Source organism: Lissotriton vulgaris, chromosome 5, assembly GCF_964263255.1.
Source record: "Lissotriton vulgaris chromosome 5, aLisVul1.2, whole genome shotgun sequence".
Lineage (NCBI taxonomy): Eukaryota > Metazoa > Chordata > Amphibia > Caudata > Salamandridae > Lissotriton > Lissotriton vulgaris.
Genome location: NC_141693.1, coordinates 6,363,348 through 6,385,977, shown reverse-complemented (window position 1 = coordinate 6,385,977; position 22,630 = coordinate 6,363,348). Strand labels below are relative to the sequence as shown.

Sequence of the window (22,630 nt, the reverse complement as noted above, 5' to 3'; positions counted from 1 at the left end):
GAGACGAATGAAGGGGCCCCACCTCTCTATTTGATAATCCACCTCACAGGAACAGCAGGCCCTCAGCTGACGCCGACTGGTCATTTTATTCCAATGGCCTCAGCGGTGCCATATGTGTGTTCACACTCCCCTTCCAGAAAGGTTAGCATAAACCTCCAAAGCTTTCAATCCGATACCTCAGAGTCGAACGAATTCCTTATATTCCAAACCAGTACATTCAAGTTATCGTGACAAGGACAAACAATGTGTACTCTTCTTAATATCGTTGAATAGCGCCAGACAAACCAATCTATGTTACCTACTCCTTCTTGGTAATGCCCCTCTGTTTCGAGCTCACATTACCTATCGATATTCAGATGACGTTCGCAGTACTAAATATTAATAACATATTAAACAGGCTGGATTTTGAATGTTCGGTGGGTCAATAATGGACAGGGGTCTTTAAAGTACAAGTCGGATAAACAATTACTGACACCCGGATGTCCGGGTCGAGATCACTTCCGGTCTCTGTGACGTGTAGTTCTATGGCTTCACTAAACCGGCGTCGAATGAATACTTCCGCCCCTGGCCCCGCCTCTACCCCCTGAAGCCCCGCCCCTTGTCTGTGTCTGATGTGCTGCTGCTGCCACGTCTGTGTGTGAGAAGGGAGCCGGAGCCGGTGAGAGGGGGCGGCCGGGGCACGGGTGGGGGGGCACCGATAGGTGGGTGGGCACTGAGCTGGAGGGGGGCACAGGGCAGGGAGAACACGGGGAAAGGCCCTGGAGGGGGTGGGTAAAGGGGGCTCAGGCATGGGAAGGGGGGTGAGGCTCAGGCAGGAGGGGGTGGCACTGTATCTTACAGGACTATACATTGGCCCCCCTGCAGCTGTTTACACTGTGTGCCCCCCCCCCCCTCCTAGCAGATCATGCGTTCCCCCAGCGTTGTGACCCCTGTGCATCCACCCCTTCAGGAACCTGGCCTCTGTTGACTTCTCCCCAGCCCTGTGGACCGTATGAGTCCCTTCTCCAGCCATGTGGCCCCTGTGCATCCTCCTTCCAGTCAGGTGGCCCTTTACATCCGCCCCCCCCCCCTTCAAGCCATATGGACCCAGCCATGAGGACTCTGCTACCTCACTTCAGCCACTTGCTCACTGTGCATCCACCCTCCAGCCTTGCAGAGCCTATGCACCCCCTCCAGTTATGTGACCTATGCCCATCCTCCTAGCATCCATTTGAGATCTGTCCACCCCCACCAGCCTTGTGCAACCCCAACAATATGCAACCCCACGCTAGCGATGTGCTCTATGTACACCTCCTAGCTATGTGTGCCCTCTGTGCACCCTTCTTCCATCCCAGCCATGTCAACTCTGCAGCCCCATCTAGCCACGTGGGTCCTGTGCAGCCCCATCTAGCCACGTGGGCCTTGTCCATCCGCATCTAGCCACGTGGGCCCTGTCCACCCCCTTCAAACCACATGTACCTAGCCACAATATCCCATCATCTCTTTGACACGTCTGCTCTCTCGTCATAAGTGCTTCAACCACCTTGTCAGAGGTATTAAGTGCTATGTGAATGCAATAACACAACAATTCAACAAGAGGCTCATCTCTGCCATATGCTCCCTGGTTGTAATTGTATATATATACTGCTTACTACCCCTGATGAGGCGTTTTAGGCCGAATAGCACTGTACTCCAGAACCCAAGGTTAGTGGTTAAGTAAGTTGTTGTTGGTAAGTGCAACTAGTTATGTGCTGTCAAGAAAAACATGCATGCAGTTAATTTGTGATAGTTTATATTTAACTCCAAATGGATATTCTCACTAGTGCTATTTGGTTTCAGGTTTATGATTGGGTGAGATAGATAAGCTGGCGAGATTAGGTAATGTTGGGTTTCAGGGAGAGTGTTTTAAAGGGAAAAGATTGTGGTCTGAAATGACGTGTCCGCCAGTTGCAAAAGTACAATAAGAGAGATCAAGGCAGACCAGCATGAGATTGAGAGGAGGCTAGTCGTCAATTTTTCATGAAGGGTTTTTGGAAATATAGTGGGAAAAGGCTTTCTGAGTTCACAAGCAATCAGAGAATGTAAGCTATAGAAAGAAACATGATGTATAGCTCTCAAAATCCGGAGCAGACAGCGTAAACATGTGCTTCTGTGTGTGCACATCATTTAAAAATTAAAAGCCCTAGCCTGTTGCGTCCCAAGCCTAGAACTGCCCTTTTAAACATAGTATGGAGTATCACAAAAGGAGCTGGTGCAGTCAAAAGAAAATATCTCATTCAAAGATCTTTCCTCGCTATTCTGTATTGAAGTTTTATCACTTACCACAAATTATTTAATTGACACTGGCCGAGAGCAGTTAGATGTGTGCCTTGTTTTGTCACCAGATCCCATTTTAGTTTGTTTGTGTGGTACAGCAGAGGAACGGCTGATGCGAAGGTATCTTACTTTACAAGTTTCTGGTGGGCGTGTTTGTGGTCAGTGTAGCATATGCATTGCATGTATAAGTGAACCAAAGCAATGGAGGCATGTGGATTCCATTTTGCCGTTCTGTGCATTAGATGGGGTTGACATGGTTTTCCCAGGCAGTGGTGGTGTATCAGGAGGGAGGAGAGCTAGACACTGAAGTTTGAAGAAAAGAGACAAGGCGCCTATAGAAATTCCATGAGGTCCTTTTGCTTAGAGGAGCTGCTCAATAGTATCCTGTAGCACTTCCTCTTGGAGAAGGAGGGCTGCAGAGTGAGATGGGTCATTCACGTGAGACAGCTTTTGTCTCTCTCTGCATCATTGTCTTTGTGGCTGTTGGTAGACAGGTGCTGTTAGTTCACACCTCTCTGTGCCTCTGTTGTGGGTGCTCCAGGCTGCTATGAGAAGCATCACTCTCCACAAATGATGTCTGGAAAACAGCCTAGAGGGCACTTGGAAAAGAGGATGCCACACCAAACCAGTCCTGTGTATCTGCCTCTCTTTAGGTAGGAGGGGTCGGGAACATGTATTTTCCTCTCCTAGAGAATTAGACCGTGCAAACTATCGACCATATTCATCAACATGAATTGCGCTCGCAAATGGCCAGATTCTGAGAATCTGGCCGTTTGCGAGTGCGATTTTTGCATTTCGGATTCATCATCCCAAATGCAAAAATCGCTATTACCGAAATCGCATATTTGCGAGGAATTGGATTTAAGGAATCTCTAATAGAGATTCCTTAAATCCAATTCATCAACCAATTGGAAATTGCAAATTCGCAATATTTGGTCGCAATTTACCACCAAGTCTGACTTGGTGGTAAATTGCGAAAAAAGAGTAAAAAGCACTTTACTGCATTTTTTTTCTTTTGCATGTTACACACACATGTCCTCTGGACATGTGTGTGCGCAACACCTGTTCAAATGTGCATTTGAGGGGTGCTACAGGGTGTCCTTTGGACACCCCTGGCACCCTTCAAATCGCAACCTTATTTGCGATTAGCAATTTGCTAATCGCAAATAAGGAATCAGTAGGAATCGCAATAAATTTTGCTAATCCTACATGAATCCCGTTTTGCGAGTCCTTAATAGCGAATCGCTATAATTCGCTATTAGGGCCTCGCAAAACGGGAGATTGATGAATCAGGCTGTATGTTACTTTAGAAGGCATAACCCTACATCATTCTGCACCTGACCCAGCAAAATGAACACACTGGAGTCTGAAATGTACTATTGTATCAACAGACTATGTCGAAAAGACCAGTGAGCCTCCACAAACGCATGTTTTAGCATCTCCCTCTTTGTACAATAACAGTAGACATTCTTATCAAAGGGCACCAGGGAAAGATACATTTGAAGGAGAGCCAGTTCAGGGATGTGTGACTTTACCCAACACCTGGAACCTGCCTTGCTCTCTAGACGACAGTGTAAAGCTTGCCCCCTGCCTTGGCTGCAGCATGGATTTGATTGTTATGGCCGTCCTCTCGGGTAGGGACGGCGCACGTAGAGACGTACACAATGGGATGACGCCTCCACCAACACGCTGAAGACAGAGCAAAGTACTCGGTAGCAATTGGGGTGAGGACGAGCAGGCTCCCTAGAGAGGGCAGACAGGGCAGGGCCATGCCAGTGCTTGTCTGGCGGCTCCATGGCGGTTGCTGTTCAGTAATTAAAACCCTTTCTTATGCAGAATGACCGGGCACGGCAGGCATGTCATGACGGCCATCTGACCCAGCCTGAAGGGATGATTTGAAATATCCATGGGGTGGGGGCCCTTTAGACTGACAAAACTACCAGACCCGAAAATGGCCTGCCCGAAATATGTAAAAGCAGCATCGATAATATCCTGTTTCAGGACCTGTGCAAAGCACAAGTCTCTGTGTTTCTGAAACCTTCACTGCTCGTTTATTTTTATTTATTTATTTATTCAAAGTTTTATATAGCGCGAACAAGATCCTTACAGATATCAGAGCGCTTCACAATGACAGGGTAGGGGCAGTAGGAATGAACAGAGGTAATGGGAGCAATGTAGTAGTCACTAACATGAAAGGATAATAATAAAATACATAAAACATATCAATATACAGTCAGGTGAACAGGTAATAAAACGGCACAAGTCATTGATCCCAATTACAGAGGTGTTCCGGTACACCTTGGGTGTGTGGCAGGCTTATACCAGTGTTTTAGTATAGAGAGCGCACTGAGTGAGGGCATCGGGAGGGTGAATCAGTGACCCAATGTGTCTCATATATTGGTCGGTAGGAAGAAAGTAGCGTAGTAGTGTCACCATCAAGTAGAGGTATAGTGCCAAAGGACAAGGTGAGCATTGATACAAGGCAATGTAGAGTCTCTGATCCACCACCTATAAGGTTCAGGAGATCTTGGCCAGAAGGATGGTTTTCACCTCTTTCTTGAAGAGTGCAGCGGAGGAGATACGCCTAGTTTCAGGCGGGAGCGCATTCCAGATCCTGGGTGGCATTCCTGAGAAGGAGCGCTTGTAGGTTTTCTCTTTCCTGAATCTACGGGGTTTCAGGAGTAGATGTTTTGAGCTTCTATTGGACCTCGAACCTCCTGCTATGGACAATTTTTGAGCGAGGTAGTTGGGTGCATTGTGGTGCACGGCCGCGTGTGTCATAACTGCAATTTTTAGTTGTATTCTGGCTTCAAAAGGCAGCCATTTTAGGGACTTTAAATCTGGGGAAATGTGCGAATGTTTTCTTGAGCCAGTAATGAGTCTTGCGGCAGCGTTCAGGGAGGCTCTTAAGGGTGCTGTTGTGGATAGCGGGAGTCCGCTGAGGGTCACAATTCCGTAGTCGATTCGAGGGATGACTAACGCTTGTACAGCAGTTTGGAAGTCTTCAGTCGGGAGGAAGGGTTTGATTTTCCTCAGTGTGTTGATTTGGAAATTAGCTGCTTTTGTGGCTTTGCTGATGTGTTGCTGCATGTTGAGCTTGGCGTCCAGTGTGATGCCTAGGGATTTCGCTGAGTCCACGATGGTGGGTTGGGCATTGAGTGCTGTTAGGTTGTTGAGCCATGTTTGGGTGGTGGAAATTTTCGCCGGGGGTGAGATGAGAAGGAACTCAGTTTTCAGAGCATTTAGTTTGAGGTGATTATCGGCTAGCCAAGATTGAGTGTTAATAAGCGTGGAATTCAGATGTTTGATATCTTCCGGAGATTGAAGCTTTAGGTACAGTTGTGTGTCGTCGGCGTACATATGAAATTGGACATTAGAAGCTTGGAGCAAGGTGGCGAGCGGTTCCATGACGAGGTTGAACAAAGTGGGGGAGAGGGAGGATCCTTGTGGAACACCTAGATCTGCAGGCACAGGTGAAGATAGCACATTATCGATCTTGAACTTCTGAGACCGGTTGTGTAGGAAGGACGAAAACCATTTGAGAACCGTTCCCGATAGACCCATTCTAGTGCTTAGCAGCTCCAGCAGGTTCTCATGTTTGACCGTGTCAAATGCTGACGAGAGGTCAAGAAGGATGAGGAGACAGGACTCATTGCGATCAAGAATTTGGAGGGCGTCATCAATTATGTGTGTCATAGCTGTTTCCGTGCTATGTTTCGCTCGGAATCCTGATTGATGAGAATTGAGGAGGTCAAATTGGTCAATGTGTCTTGTTAGTTGGAGTTGGACACATTTCTCCAGCAGTTTGGCCAGGGTGGGGATATTGGTGATGGGTCGGTAATTGTTTAGGTCAGTCGGATCAGCTGTAGGTTTCTTGAGTATAGGTGTGACTTGCCCCACCTTGAGGGAGTCCGGAATGAGGCCTTGTTGCAGGGAGCAGTTGATGATTTTGGTCCAGAGAGGGAGGAGCAAGGGGATGAAGTCTTTTACAGCATTAGCAGGTAGAGGGTCTGTGTGGTGGTTAGAGGGCTTCAAGGTGCAGAGCAGTTTATGTATTGTTTCTTCCGAGTAGGTATCGAAGTACTGCCAGGAAGCCATGTTTTTAGGTTGAGTGTTAGCCATTCTTGTGTGGTTGGGGAATCGGCTTACATCCATGATGAGGTCATTTCTTATGTTGTCAGTCTTTAGCTTAAAGAAAGCAGAGAAGTCTTCACAGTGTGGGGTGTCGCTTGTTGTGCTACTTGATTGTAGGGTTTGTGCCTTTGTTTGGGTTTTCATTAGTTCGAAGAGTTTTCTTGGCCTGTTTTTTGCTTGGTCCAATTGGCGGCTGAAGAAGTCCAATTTTGTTCGCTTTATTTTCCTGAAGTAGGCATTTCTCTTGTTTTTGAGCCTTTTGAGGTGCAGTGCTGAGGGGTCCGCTCTCCAGGTGCGCTCTGCCATTCGCATCGAACGCCTGTCGTCATTGAGTCTGTCGTCATACCAGGGGTTAGAAGTTTTGGTGGAGACTCTCTTCAGTTGCAGTGGGGCGACTTCATTGACTAATGTATTCATAGATTCAAGGTAGTGGTCAGTCAATGATTGAACATCCGAGGCACCTGAAGGGGGAAGGAGGAGATTGCCGATGTGGGGAGGCAGAGTAGAGGCGTTGAGATTCTTCATGTCCCTTTTCCATGTTTTGGATTTGATTGGTTGAGTCGGGTTAGGTTTAACTTTTTCATTGATAAAGAATGTGATAATGTGGTGATCTGACCAGTCGCAGGGTAGAATCGTCTCCAGTTGTGTAGAATTCTCTTTGGCAATGATGAGATCAAGTATCGCGCCTTTGTCGTGTGTTGGTCTATCACATATTTGGGTGAGGTCAAGTGCATTAAGGAAAGTTTTGAGACTATTTACCACTGTGTCTTTCTGGTCGTTCCAGTGGAGATTGAAGTCACCCAGGTAGACTTGGGTGGTCTGCCGACCGGCATTGGAAGTGATCATGTCCATGAGTTGTTGGGTGAATATGAGATTGTCACCAGGCGGGTGATAGATGAGATGTAGAGCACAAACTTGTTTGCCCTCGCTGGTAATGTCGAGGCAGAGGAGTTCACAGGAGGAGAGGGAGGGGGAGGTGACTTTAGTAACGGAGAGGTTGCTTTTAAAAATGCATGCAATTCCCCCGCCCGTCTTGTCTGAAGACCTGTCTAACCTAATGATGTGATAGTTGGGGGGGACTAGTATGTCCATAATCGGGGTAGAGGCTTCAGTGAGCCAAGTTTCTGTTAGAATGGCTAGGTCCAGATCCCTAGCTGAGACGAGTTCTGCGATGTCGGAGGAGTGTCTCTGGGCCGATCTGCAATTGAGTAGGATGCATTTGAGTTTGGGAGAGAGAGGGGTGGTCGAGCTTTCTAGAGTGAGGGGAACTTTTCTGAGGTTGTTAGGGACGGAACCTCTGTTGTTGAGTGTTGGGAGCCTCAGAGGGTTTGTAAGAATTGTGGGTATGGGGATGTGTGTGCTGGGTATGTGTTTTACCGGACCCGAGCCATAAGAGCGTAGTAGTGAGCATAGGTTGCGGTCCGACAGTGGGTTGAGGACACGGCGGGGGCGGTGGGAGTTGTTGCGAACGGGGATAGTCGGCCAGCGCGGATGTCGTTGGAGGCGAGGGTATGTAGGGCGGGTGTGTCCTTTGTAGGGTAGAGGGATGATGGGAGGAGGGCTGGGCTGTGATGAGAGCAGGTCTTTGATTGCGCGGACATCTTTTTTGATTTGTAGAATATCCTCTTTGACTTGTTGGAGGGTGGGTAAAGTCTGGTCAGGGGGAGCATTGGGGATGGCGAAGGTGGTGGGAGCCATTGGTGAGAGGTTGTGTAGTGAACTGGAAGGCGGGCAGGGAATCGAAGGGGGGGATATAATGGCGTGGTTGGCGGGGGGTGTGAGTGAAGCAGGCGGTGATGGCGGTGGGTGGGAGGCATAGGTAGTGCCGCCAGTGGGAGAGGGAGCCGGTGAGTGGAAGAGTGAGTGAAGGCCGAAGACAGTGGGGGAGACCGGATGGTAGTGAGGGCTGAGAGTAGGAGGTGGGAGAGAGGGGGATGCTAAGGTAGGAGAGGTGGTATGTTCTGTGTGTGTTGTTGGGAGGGTGTGAGTGTCGTGGGTGGGAGTGGGGAGGGGGCTGGGGGGCGAAAGGTGTCCGCAGTAGGGGGTATGGGAGGGGTGGATAGGCTTCGAGTGGTGATGTTATCAGATGGTGGCGTGTTGTGGGTGAGAGTTGTTTTGCCAGGTGTGAGAGTGTCGCGGGTGAGGGTGGGGAGGGAGCTGGGGAGGGGGGGGGGGGCGTCTGTCGTGGGGGGGATGCGAGGGGGGGGGATAAACTCCGAGCGGTGGTGTGTACAGGTGGCGTGTTGCGGGTGTGGGTTGTTATGTCAGGGAGGAGAGGGATAGGGGGGATGTGAGTGGGGGTAAAAGAGATCACGTTAGAGGGGCGGTTAGTATAAGAGGTGGCGGCGTTTGTGTTAGTCACAGCAAGTGGGCCATTTACTGGGGTGCTGGGGGAGTCTGTCCTTGGGGAATGTGGGGTGTTAACAACGGGTGGGCTATTTACTGGGGTGCTGGGGGTAGAGGTGTTGTAGGTGGGGGCTGCAACGTCAGGGGTGATGGTGCTGGTGAAGATCAGGGTGGGGGTCCGCGGATTGGAGAGGTGCTCTTTGAACTTGGGGAACAGGTTGTCTAGTAGTTCCAGGTTCTTGTCCGTGGATTGAATAAGGACAATCCCGTTGTTATAGATAGTAATGGTAGTCCTGCCAGGGAAGAGGTGGGAAGGTGCGATAGAGAGAGTTAGGCCATGAGTTGTTTTCCTGGTGGAGGAGACGGTAAGTAGGGTTAGGAACGCTTTTCTCCATTGGGCTCTGGTTTCTATATTGCGCTGCAGTTCAAATGCACATTGATCATTCAAACGGAAAACACGCTGCAAACAAGAAACTCACATGTAATACTAACCCACGGAAACCGCTGTAATTCCTTTTATGGTCGGTAAAATGGGTACACTTTAGGTTGGATAGCAGTAAAAATCTGCTAATCACCGCCAAAGCCCTGCAAGGGTTGGCAGGGCCTTTATTGTGAAGATAACATACATTCTGTAAAATGGAGCCAAGCGTTACACAATGACGAAGACCAAACCGAGATTTCTAGATTCTGTCCCCTTTGCGATTTTTGTGAGCTTGTTATTACACATTTATCAACACTGATGAATAGGCCTTGAGAAAAGTACAAGTAGCAAAAATCTTATATTCTTAGTCGAGCAGGCCAATGGGGGTATCCTGTCATCTGGATCCCCATCGTGGGGTGGAAATACTTTATTAGTTTGTATGCCGAAGGTGTCCACAAAGAAAGGTGAATAAGGTGTGCAAAAACTACGCTTTCTACTCACTGGCATGCCTCCGCAAAGTGACAGCAACTAGAAAAACAGATTTAACTGACCACAATGAAGGTGCTAAAACAGTGCACCCATCCAAACAGATGGCACCTCATTCAGAACCCATTGAGGCATGACAAATGAAGTGGGTTGTGGCACACTTGAGAAACCCCTCAGAAATATTATTGGAGACTTGAACAAGAGGGACTGATCCAGGAGACAGGAAAGTTGACATGACCACAATTTACCCTTTGATGCTGTCCCTCAGCACCCTCCTGCTGTCCAGAGCGCAAACTAGAGGACTAGGACATTCAAGCCGTCAAGATGCCAAAGTTGTGTTCTGCGCACCAAGCGACAAACCTGTTCCACCTCCTGGACTAACACGTTGGTGGTACGGAATCCAAGAAGTCTGTCCTGAAAGAAAGCTGGACAGGGGGACACCTGGAGAGGTGCAGGTCTACGTACCACACCCTTTTGCCCAGTCTGGAGTGATGAAGGTGACTTGGCCCCTTTTATGATGAATCTTTCTCCGTTCTCTCCCTCACAATCCTTTTACGCCTGTCATTTGCTTCCCTGGCCTACCGACTGGATCAAACTCACTCTTTATGATGGGAAATATGGGAAAGTGTTGGGTGAATATTGCTTCTGACTCTTCAGCCTCTTCTCTAGAAGATTCACTAGTCTAGCAGTCATTTAGACTCCAGTGTTAGAGCCAGCGTTAAAAACACATCGGTGTATAGAACATTTGCACCAAGCCTTGGTTGTCTTTCTGTGTCCCGTTTACACCTTGGTTATGAAAATGTAGGGTAACCCAAAACTTTTGTTATGTCTCATTTTCTTGTATTGATAGCTCATTTTTAGGTCTCCCCTAGCTCAGCGCGCATGCGTTGCTAGGAGAGGGCCTCTTGGAATCACTTCAGACTTCCAAGAGACTTCTCTGTGTGGGTCTTCCTCCTCCCACACATCCCATTGGCCTTGGCGTGTGGCTTTCAATAATGAAAGCATTCAAATGGCCAAAGGCTGGGTTATGTTCCGCCTTTTTTGTGAACGTTCACTCACATGGCCTATGGGTCTCGGGAGCAAGCAGGGGCGCGCAGGCTGCCAGCTGGCTTTCAGCTGCATTCCTGGTGTCTCAGGTTACACGTGCCGCGCCATGCTTTCGCTTGTTTACATAAGTGGCGCACCCGGGTAAAAAAAGATGACACAAGATACCAGAAAATTACATCTCACTACAGAAGAGTGCTTTTTTGAAACTTTAACGACGTGATTTCGCACACCACTAATAGGGACATGACGCTGCAGGCCAAGAACTTCAGCCTTTCCTGTTGATTAAAAGCAGTGATGTGCCATGCTGGCATCAGGGAGCAGTGCCCAGGTGATTGTATACAATCAGTGATGGGCATCACTACTACATAGGTGTTTGTAGGGATGAGAGGGCCTCGGTGGGCGTAGAATGTGTTTTTACGTTGCAGGCGCCGCCTGCAACACCTGCTGTAAGCAGTTCTATTGCTATGGCATCCCTGATTTCAGTGGCCGAGATATCCGCTTCTAGGGTCTCCTTATCCTCGTCCGCTAATGTCGAGGTTGAAACAGTAGTCCGGTAATCCATGATCTCTGCCAACTCACCCAGATCCCTGGCCTCATAGAAGTCACCAAAGTATGCAGCGAAGGTCCCCACAATCTGGGCGTCGTACAATCTGTGTAGGGTCGCTAGTGCCTGTGCACTTGCCTCGTCCGTCACCAGGCTTTTATATTGCTGCTGAACATCAGTCAGTCGCCGAAGCAGCTGCGGGTCTTTGTCGGGCGGGTATTGCCGTTCTAACGTTGGTATTTGGGATTCCAGGGAGGTAAGTTCCGCCTGCGTTTTCCGTTTCACCCATGCGATTCGATTTTGGGCCCTATCTTGGAGCACTGTTTTATATGCCTACCACACCTGATTGCACTGAACCTACATTTTCAGCAAAGTACACTTTTGTGTCTGCTCTAAGGCCCCGCATGAGCTCTGTGTTCTGTATGTCCCATGCCAACTGTCCTGACCATGAGGGGCGAGTGGTCCGAGATTCCCCTTGCAAGGTAATTAGCTTCAACATCTGCCCCAAACGCATGTCGTTGGAGGGAGATATAGTCAAGTCTCGAGTGTACCTTATGTGCCCCTGAGTAGTATGAGTAGCCCCTGGTGCCTGGATGCAGCCACCGCCAAATGTCTATCAAACCTAACGTCTCCGTGACCCTAGCCTGTGATGTGGTCCTGGGGTCGCCTGCCCGGTTTCCATAGCGGTCTAAGGGGGTGGACATTACGTTGTTAAAGTCTCCACCTTCAATGTGTGTTGTCTCTGATGTGTCTAACAGGATCTCAGCCAGCCCGGAGAGGGTCCTGGCCTGGCACTTTGGAGGAGCGTAAATCGAGACTACCGTGACCCTTTGGTGCCCCCACGTCCCTGATACTGCCACATACGTCCCCTGAGGGTCCGTCCATGTCCGATTCGTCAAAAGGGAGGAGATATCAAGATAGCTGCCCCTCGGGAGCCCGTCGTGTACCCCGCATGTGCCAGAACCTTGTAGGGTCCCCTTGCCAGAAAACCACATTTCGTACCTTTCAGGTGGGTCTCCTGGAGTAGGGCTATATCATGGTGTACCCTCTTAACATATACCTGCACCAATCCTCTCTTAACCTCATCCCCCAATCCATTCTGTTCTTTTACTAAAGAAAATATCTCGAGCTGTGAAAGTGCTCGATTTAATATCACTACGGGCCCCCACTTCTCCCTATCTGGCCTTTATATCTACCGGCCCCCCGGACCTACTTCTAAATTTATTGAAGCTCTCCTTGAAGTGGCAAACTCCTTAGTTGTGAGCTCGGCCAATTTCACCATACTAGGAGACCTCAATCTCCATTTTGACCTGAATCAAGACTCCACCATTAAAAACCTCTTAGCTGACTTATCAGCCTTACAGTTCTACCCTTTGATCCAGGCAGCCACCCACTCGGCTGGGCATACTCTAGACCCTGTTTTCACTAACATCCTGGAAACTATGACAGAAGCACCCAAACCTATTGGATGGACAGACCATTACCTAATTAAATTCACCATACTGATCACAGAAACATTTAAGAAGGCCGAACCTTCTCGACACCTAAAAAGACCGTGGCACAAACTTTCAACCAGTGACCTGCACTCCGCTCTTGGAGAATTCCGGCATGAGACACATATGGACATCAACTCTACATATGCTGCCTTTCATGACTGGATCCCGAAGGGACTAGATGCCCTCATTCCTCTCAAATGGTCTAAGGGACGTAATTCCCCTTCCAACCCATGGTATAACAACACCTTAAAATCCATGCGGAAGGAATGCAAGAAAGCCGAGAGACTCTGGAGACGTGAATACAATGATAGGGATAAAGCTATCTACCGGTGAAAAAAAAACTCTACCACAAAGCTATCTGCTCCGCGAGTGCCACCTTCTATACAGGGGAAATTAACTGTAGCCCTAACCCCGCTAAAGTTGATTTTAAACTGGTAGAAGAACTGCAGAGTAGCAGATCTCCCCCCGCAAGCATCACCTCCGCGCAACAATGTGAGGACCTTGCCACATTCTTCGTTGAGAAGGTGCAAAAAATTTACAAATCATTCCCACAGATCGCCTCTGTTCCATCTAATTCCCCCAATTCCATCAGTAATGGCACCATTATGATGCTCATACCTGAAATTTCACATGAGGATCTTACGACACTATGTAAGAAAGTCAAATCTGGATCTCCTGCAGACCCGATGAGGCCGGCCCAATTTATCGAATCCCTAGAATTCTTTCTTCCTTCCTTGGCATCCATATTGAATCTCTCCTTCTCCTCTGCCAACGTCCCGACCGCTTGGAAACAAGCCTGGGTCTCTCCCATCATCAAGAAGCCGACCCTGGACCCCTCCAAGTTGGAGAATTTTAGACCTATCTCACTGCTCCCATGGCTTTCTAAACTTGCAGAGGCCAATGTAAACACCATCCTATCCCAGTACATGGATCTTAACAACATCTTAGACCCATCCCAAAACGGATTCAGGACGGGCCACAGCACCGAGTCTGCCCTCTTAGCCACGTCTGAACATCTACGGATGATACTTGATGCCGGTCAAAGTGCTGCGCTGATTCTGTTAGACCTCAGCGCAGCCTTTGACACGGTCTCCCATAACATACTACTAAATCGTCTGGCCAATGTAGGAATCTCAGGTCTTGCCCTGGAATGATTCCGCTCCTTCTTGAAAGATAGATCTTTTCGGGTGTTAGCTCCCCCATTTCTCTCCCAGCCCCACCTCATCGGACAGGGTGTTCCTCAGGGCTCTGCACCCAGCCCATCCTTTTTTAACCTATATGTGCAGCCACTCGCTGCAGTGGCTAAAGAATGGGATCTCACGCTGGTGTCATACGCAGATGAAACGCAGCTGGCCATCACCCTCACTGAAGGCCCTTCCACCACAGCCTCAAGATTTAGAGATGGTCTGGCTGCCGTAGCCCAGTGGATGACGGTACACTGCCTGCAGCTTAATGCAGGGAAGACGGAGGTGCTGCTCCTCGGTAAGAACACCAGCTACTGGAACGAGCACTGGTGGCCTTCGTCGCTGGGCACCATCCCACCTCCTAAATCCCTGGTCAAAAACCTTGGCGTCTGGATGGACTCCACACTTAGCTTTCAGACCCACACAAAAAAGTGACAGCTACCTGTGTGGGCTTGCTGAGGAGCCTCAACCCAATACTTAGATTCTTCGACCCCAAGGTTCGCCAGCTGATTGTCCAAGCCACAATTCTCTCCCGTTTGTACTACGCTAATGTTCTACTACTGGGCGCCAACAAAGCGGAGATAGCACGACTGCAACGCGTGCAGAACACCGCGGCAAGAGCCTTAGTTGGTCTCCCCCGCAGGTGTTCAGCCAGAGCTACAATTCGAAAACTGCACTGGCTACCCATCAAATCGCGTATCCAGTTCAAAACACTTATCATGATTTTTAAAGTACTTAAAACTGGACGCCCAGAACTACTCCGCCCACTCTTAACACCTTATGTGCCACAACGCAACCTCCGCTCACTAGGTCAACACCTTCTGACTGTACCCCGGACAAAGCTTGCTCGCACTGGCGGACGCTCCTTTAGGGCGTTGGGAGCCAAACTATGGAACTCCCTTCCTCTGTATATCCGCTCATTGGAAAATCTGACTGCTTTCCGAAAAGCCGTCAAAACCCATCTGTTCCCCCCCTCCCTAGATCTCCTAGCTGTTGCCCTCTCTTCCGCCTGAAGCTGCTGTGATCTTCTTAGCGCCGGGACGCCTCTTTGCTGGGGCAGCTACCGCGCTCTACCAAATATTAACATAACATAACATTCACATTCCATGTGAGAACTTTATAGGGCCTGTTGCCAGACTTCCGTCTCTGGGCCGATCAGGGAAGCCATACAGGCGTATAGTGCAAATGTACCTCAGGCAGGGGGTGGGCGATGAGCGCGCCTCTCTGTTTCGCCCCGTGAGCAGTGTGCCAACTAATGAAACCACATAGAACCCAAAACATTCCCAACCAAAAAACAATCGCGATCCCCCTTCACCCCCTACCCCACCTCCTCCTCCCCCTGTGGTCCTCCCAGCCATCATGACAGAAAGCAGACTTTTAGGGCAGGCGGAGGTCTGGCACCCTCCTGTGTACCACTTACTCCACAGGTACGAACTCGTGCAGGTTTCCCAAGACCATCAAAACAGAGCTCACCAAATAGTAAAACAGAAACTATAGTGCTAAGAAGACAAGAATCGAAAGAAAGAAGAAAAGAATCGAGATCAGCAGAAAAAGCGAAGAAGATGAGAAAAAAGAGAGAGAGGGGGTGTGCGTCTCCAGCCTGCCTACGCCGGCAGAGTCAATTGTAACCACGGTCATCCCAGCAGACCCTTGTTCAAGAGTTGGGGTCCGGGGGTTCATTTTGCGATGGTCCAGCCCCAGTCAGTGTCTCCTGTTCCAGCGCCAATATTTCCCCCGTCAAGGGGTGTAGTAAAGGGCCTATCCTCTCGTCCCCTTCAGATGAGGCGTGTCCACTCTCAGTTCCTGCGCCCTTCTCTATATCGTTGCCCAACTGAAGCCACCCAGAGGAACGGAGCGCATGAGCACCCGCCGAGAGCTGGGAATCAAGAGACCCACCGGTGCGACGTCTCCGTCTGCCATTACCCTTCTGGGCATATGGGGTGATTTCTATGGTTTGGTCTCCCGCATCACCGGTGGGCGCTCTATCACTCGCCTGCGCCTCCGGGCGCTCCTCCAGCCACTGCCAGGCCTCCTCCAGTGTCTGGAAAAAGTGGGAAAAATCATGATACAATATGCAAATCGGTATTGACCCTGTGCCCCATGGGAACAGTCCAGCCCGAACTGCCAAGCCAGGTACTCTCTGGAACTGGAAAAAAGCATCCTAGGACCGGTTTCGGGCTTTCAGCCCTCATCAGCCAGGGTAGCTTGACTCGAGTTGCATGGAGAGCACGGGACCCACGTCTGGGCATACCCGTCACACTCGGGGTGATAAATGCAAAAAGAACAATTGATGGACCGAATGCAGAACAATGTTATACATTCACCCCAGTACAGAGATCTGGGCCTAAATCCATCGCTTTTTTGCTCACCATGCCATTCCAGTTTGGACCCAGACATATGCAATTCAGTCTTGACCCTGCGCCCAATGGGAACTGTCCAGCCCGAACTGCCAGGCCAGGTCCTCCCTGGACTGGAAACCAGCATCCCAGGACCGGTTTCGGGCTCTCAGCCAGGATAGCTTGACTCCAGTTGCAGACTTGGGTCCTTTACTCACTTTGCCACTGGATTCAAGCTAGCCTGGCTGATGAAGGGTGTTACCCAGAAACCGGTCCCAGGTTGCTTGTTTCCAGTTCAGGGAAGACCTGGCTTGGCAGTTCGGGCTGGACTGTTCCCATGAGGCACAGGGTCAAGACCGATTTGCATATAGCTGGGTCTGAACTGAGGTGGCGAATTGAGCTAAAGAATGATGATGGATTTAACCCAGATCTGTGACTGGGAGTGAGTGTCTGAAAAGTTTCAGCGCTCCTTACATCATCTCCTTGAGCTTGCTGACTTGTGATAGGCAGGGCTCAAGTTTGGTTACCTAATGAAGCCAACGTAGCCTGTTATTCTTCCTAGCCAGTGCACTGAATATCATTTGGTTGTTTATGGTAACCCCCGATTGCAAGACTGTGCTGTAAAAGACTGTACTAATAAAGGTCGGATTGTGATTCCACACTAATGCTAGATTGTTCTCTAAACAAGTCATGGTAATATGTTAAATGCACCTTCCTTGAGTCCGGCCCGAGTTACTCAGTTCGAGGATTCCACGTCTCACTGCACTTATTGTGTAGGTGTTATGGGTACCTCTGCACCTAGTAATGGCAGCTCCTAGGCAGTGGGGTGCTATCCTGAGCTTTGGTTGAGCTGTGCCAAATATCACCCATCTGAGCTGGCTCGGCCTGGAGTTTTCTGCTCCTGGCCAAGGTCACTGTGTTTATAGCCGTCATTGATAGGCATACAGTGCAGTCATCTATCACTCTGGTAGTTTCTTCACTCATATCTCCCCACTACTGTGGGTCAGTGGTAATTTGCCTGTTTGCTCATCTGTATAGGTCTTGGTTCCCTCCTTGCGCTTCAGGATCAGTACATGGTATTTGTAGTCTATTGTGCATCAGCGTGGCCTTTTACAGTAGCCAGGGAATTTAAAGGGTGGGACTTGTTAATCAATTTCTGGTACTTCTCGCCTTTGCTAATAGCTTCTTTCTCTCCACTCTAAGGAATGGCAGCATCAGTTGGCAGAAGAAGAGCATGGCTGTGTGCCATAGGCACAGTCCTTGTGACTTGTGCTGTGCTGAGTCAAACTGCGAGCGGACAAGACCACTCCCATGAAGATCTTCACCACGGACACAGTCATGCCCACCATGGCCACGCTCACGCGGAGCCACACCATGGACACAGCCATGCACACCATGGCCACTCCCACGAAGACATGCACCATGGACACAGCCATGCACACCATGGCCACTCCCACGAAGACCTGCACCATGGACACAGCCATGCACACCATGGCCACTCCCATGAGGATCTTCACCATGGGCACAGCCACACACATCAAGGCCATTCTGACAGGGTAGACGCACCCAATCGTGGCAGACCAGCCTCAGAGGAGACTACCCAGAAGCTGACCGGGAAGGAAAAGCTGGACCCAGTGGAGCTGTGGACACATGTTAGTATTGCCTCTCACTTTATTCTTATTTTCGGCTACCTTCATACATTTACTTGCTTTCTGTCCTCCTTGTGTCCCTGTCTGCTCTCCTTTTGTCCACTTGCAGTTCATGATTAGTAAAGTATGTGACTTGTCTCAGAGTTTGCGTGTCTATGTGTTCTAAGTGCTGGTTCTAACCCCGTGCAAGAGGCCTGAATCCAGTACTGTCTGGTGTCTATTCGACATCCAGAAAGAAATAATGAAGTAATTTATGCCGACGGTATTTCTCAGTGAGCTGACCTAAGACAAAATGCCGTGTCCTGGAGGTCATGAGTTTGAATCCTTCTGGGCAGACTCTGCTTTCCATTCTGAGGTTGGCTAATTGAGTAACATAAATGAGGTAATAGTAACATTCGTTTTTTTCATGTTTTAGAAGCAGTAAATAAATATCAGGCAGCACTGTATAGAAAAATTGGTATTGTTGGTGTGTCCATGTTACACTGGATTAGAAACTGGTATGAGATCAGGACTCCAATTGACTCGGCATTGGGCACAATAGCAGCAGGTGCAGCCCGATAACCACCAGGACAAGTAGAGCCGAAACGTATACACTGGCTCCTTGCGGTATAGATTAAAGATATTTGAAAAGCAGTAAATATAGCAATCATGAACTTCTGCTTCTAAAGGCAGTGTACTGAGTGTGGCAGCGCTGTGGGCTCTGTTATTGAAGCAACTATTGCGTGCAGTTTCAGATTTATGCCTGAAGGTGTTTTAGTGTCGGTTGTGAAAGTTGTGTACCCTGCTTGCTGGGGTGCCACTGCCTGTGATTTTCATTGTTCCAAGACACACTGTGCCGCAGAATTTGCTGGATGGTACAGTTAATACAATATATTAATTCGGTAGTTTCAATATGTTATGCTCCTTATCACTAGGACCATTCAACCTTTTACCTTCACTTCTGAACAATGATCTGTTGTTCTGATGATGCCCCTTTAAATCATCATTAAATCCACATGGATCCATAAAAAAATCTGATTTGTTTGGATTATACTGTGTTACTACTGATTATTTCTGTACTGGAACTTTGAGCCTGTGGGGTCCATTTTCATACTATGCATGCACACATCTTGTACCTTTTGCACTTCATACACGTAAGATCACTTCAGCGCTTTCCCTTCTTTTCCTTGTTTCTGAGCAGTGTAGTTAACTATCACTTTATTGCTTTAAGTGCTGTGTCTCACTTCATGGCATAAGTTTACATCAAATTTTTACTGTTTTCAAAATATTTTTTACCTATACAACCAAGAACCACTGTATGTCTTTGGTGTCTCTGAATTGTGCCAGAGGATGGAATGAGTAGAATCTGAACTCTTTAGTCTCTAGATCTTATGTCTAAATATTTTGCGGTCCATACTAGCCTTTGAGAGAGAATCTGCATGTAGCGTCCATTAAAAGTTAATCTTTCAAAGGTGGGCCAGAATGTATGGGCAACATTGACAGATAGTCTTCAGTGGCCCCAGGTGCACTGCTTTTCAGGGGAGACTGGCTTGAATGACCGTACAATTCTGTGTTTATGCTTCGAAGTGGCTTCTCTAGACGGCGCCGTTCAGTAGGGTTGGTCATGTTGCCCTTTCACCGTTAGTTTCTTCCTATAACACTAAGAGGTGATTTATAGACTCAGGCCTTGGATGGAAGTGCACAAGTGCTTGTGTTCTGGTGCAGATATCTGAATAGTCAGCTAGACTGACCTCCCCTCGCCTTCGAAGGACTCTTTGACTCTGTGGCTGTATGTGTGGTATTCCTTGGACCTCCCCTCACCTTCGAACGACTCTTTGACTCTGTGGCTGTATGTGTGGTATTCCTTGGACCTCCCCTGGCCTTCGAAGGACTCTTCGACTTTGTGGCTGTATGTGTGGTATTCCTTCTTCTATGGCTGTATGTGTGGTATTTCTTGGACCTCCCCTCGCCTTCAAATGACTCTTTGACTCTGTGGCTGTATGTGTGGTATTCCTTGGACCTCCCCTCGCCTTCGAAGAACTCTTTGACTCTGTGGTTGTATGTGTGGTATTCCTTGGACCTCCCCTCGCCTTCGAACGACTCTTTGACTCTGTGGCTGTATGTGTGGTATTCCTTGGACCTCCCCTCGCCTTCAAAGGACTCTTTGACTCTGTGGCTGTATGTGTGGTATTCCTTGGACCTCCCCTCGCCTTCGAAGAACTCTTTGACTCTGTGGTTGTATGTGTGGTATTCCTTGGACCTCCCCTCGCTGGACTCTTTGACTCTGTGGTTGTATGTGTGGTAATCCTTCTTCTATGGCTGTATGTGTGGTATTCCTTGGACCTCCGTTTGCCTTCGAAGGACTCTTTAACTTTGTGGCTGTATGTGTGGTATTCCTTGGACCTCCCCTCACCTTCAAAGGACTCTGTAGGTCTCGCCTGTCAATGCTCTTGCGCATTGAGCTTGCGAGAGATATTGGGGCTTAACCAGAGCTTAACCATCGGCGGCGATTTGATGCTGTGCCCGTGAAAAAAGCGCATGCACAATGCACATCAAAGCCACCAGCCTCCCTCCCCCAAGCTTCCCCCAGCGTGCGCTCTGCCTCAGGCATTTCTCCTCCCCTAATTTATTCACTGCCCACGGCCGGGCTGCTGTACTTTAACTTTCACGGCCGCCAGGCCGTGTCTCGCGTTTCCACTTCTCCTTCTTTCTTTCCATTTTTTCTCGCACCCTCTTTCTTCCTCTCAACTTCTCTTGCCTTCACCCTTTTCACTCCATGTCTTCGTTCTCCCTTCTCTCCCTTTCTCTACCCTTTCTCTCACTCTGTTCCTGCTTACATCGTGCCTCTTCTGTTGTCCGTGCTTTAAGTAAGTACTTGTTTTTCAAGGAGATGTACGGGTAATAATCGGAGGTGTTGCTTACGTATTTTAACAGAAGAATGATCTGCGCCTGCTTATATTTAAATCTTAAATCCACATAGTGCCCGGTGCAGCTGAAGTCTGTTAATTTATGTTCAAATGTCACCCTTTTCCCGTGTTTTTTCAGAACTGTGCTGATTACGTTTAAAAATGGACTCGCGGTTTGATTGCTATCTAGGTAGTGTTTTATTTAATAACCTCCAAACGTTAATTTACATTTCTTTTTAGACGAGTAATCCATTGCAGTGCTGTCTTCGTGGGTAGAATAATGATGCTTTATCGTCGTGACACGTAGGCCACGCTTCTCATTCAGCCTGGGATTTGTATGTCCCTGTGCTGCTCCACACCTGTACGCTATACTGCTTTATATTTTCGAGGTTACCCTGCTCACTCTCGTTAACAGCTGGTTATGAATTGCACAGAGTTTTAAGCAGAATCCGAAAAATCCCAAGCCCAGTCGCCACCCGTGCATTACTGTCTTCTTATGGTTAGAACTGGTCTCTTTTTTCCGCTTGACTAACTTTTCTTTGATTGCTTGGCTAAAGCAATTGCTTCTGTTTAAAGATATGCTGTTCACAGCTGGCTCCCAGCATCTCAGCATCTTGGAAACCATTCTCAGCATTTGACGCATTCATAGTCTGTGCGGTCTAGCATTTGACATGGATTTTGTGTGAAGTGTTTCCTTTTAATGGTGAAGATTGGCTGGTACAAGAAACGCTTTACTCGAATGGCGGACAGAAACTGAAGCTGTGTCAGCTGGAGTGGTGAGTATCCCGGCTCCTGTGACATCACTCCACAAAAACCAGACATCGACTATGGAATCTCTTCAGGAACCTAAACTCCAGTCAGTGGCTTTAATAAAGGTGTTTGAAGGGAAACTGAGCCCCCCACACAGCAATGCCAGGAGCTTTGTGCCCCTTGCACCCACTGGAGCCTCGGCATCACACCTCAAAGTAATCCCTTCCCTCCCCCGCCCACCCCACCCCGCCACGTCGCATTAGTAGGCAGCCCACCCCCCTCCCTCTCCATATGGTCGCTCGAGCTGCAGGCAGCCCACCCCCTCCCTCTCCAGCGCCTGCCTCCTCTCTGCCCACGTAGCGCGCCTTTTCTATTCATTTGTGCCTCGCATCATCAGACTTGTTTCTCTCTGTTATTCCAGTGTTCTTTCTCGTTTTCCCGCCTCTGCCCTTCTCACCGTTTCTGTGGCCCCAGGCGACGTGCTAAATGCGGATCTGCTGGCTCTAAAGAGGTTAACTGGTCCGTCTGGAAGAAAGTGTTCAGTTGCGCCATCAAACATTTCCCATCAAACATTTATCTTACCTCGCTAAGGCTCACGGCTGACACACTTTTTATGAATATGGCGTTTCGTGTCATTGTGAAATACTTAACGTGTGAAATATGCTGTCAAGGGTTCTCCCTAAGTCCCAGTTCTCAGCAAAAATGCAATGTATCGATGTTTAAAACTTTATTACAACAGTACAAAAAAAAATTATTATTACACTTTTAATCTTCCTTTTTTTAAAAATTACAATACGCTACACATAATCTCACAGAATTTTTTTTAAGGTAGTGTCATTATACATTACAAAAATATGATGTAATTATTAATGATTTATAAAATTTAAAAGCCATTAGGATTTGTCATATCAATACATGTACGTCAGTGAAAAAATTAACATGTAGCTTTAATAATGCTATAGGTGTCACATTTGCAAATTCTTTAAATATTGGCATTTACAATAATATAATTAATACATTTGCTATTATAAAAACATAAACATAAGTTAACAAATTA

At 48.3% G+C, this 22,630-nt stretch overlaps 1 protein-coding gene across 1 annotated transcript in view; it reads left to right on the top strand.

The window, feature by feature from the left end:
* The first annotated feature begins 560 nt into the window (after positions 1–560).
* SLC39A7 (solute carrier family 39 member 7) overlaps positions 561–22,630 on the top strand; it is a 37,041-nt gene continuing 14,971 nt past the window's right edge. Inside the window, exons 1-2 of the mRNA XM_086920647.1 lie at positions 561–658; positions 17,493–17,941. Of these exons, the coding sequence (XP_086776773.1) occupies positions 17,495–17,941 (447 nt within the window). The 5' untranslated portion in view covers positions 561–658; positions 17,493–17,494. The remainder of the gene's footprint in view (positions 659–17,492; positions 17,942–22,630) is intronic.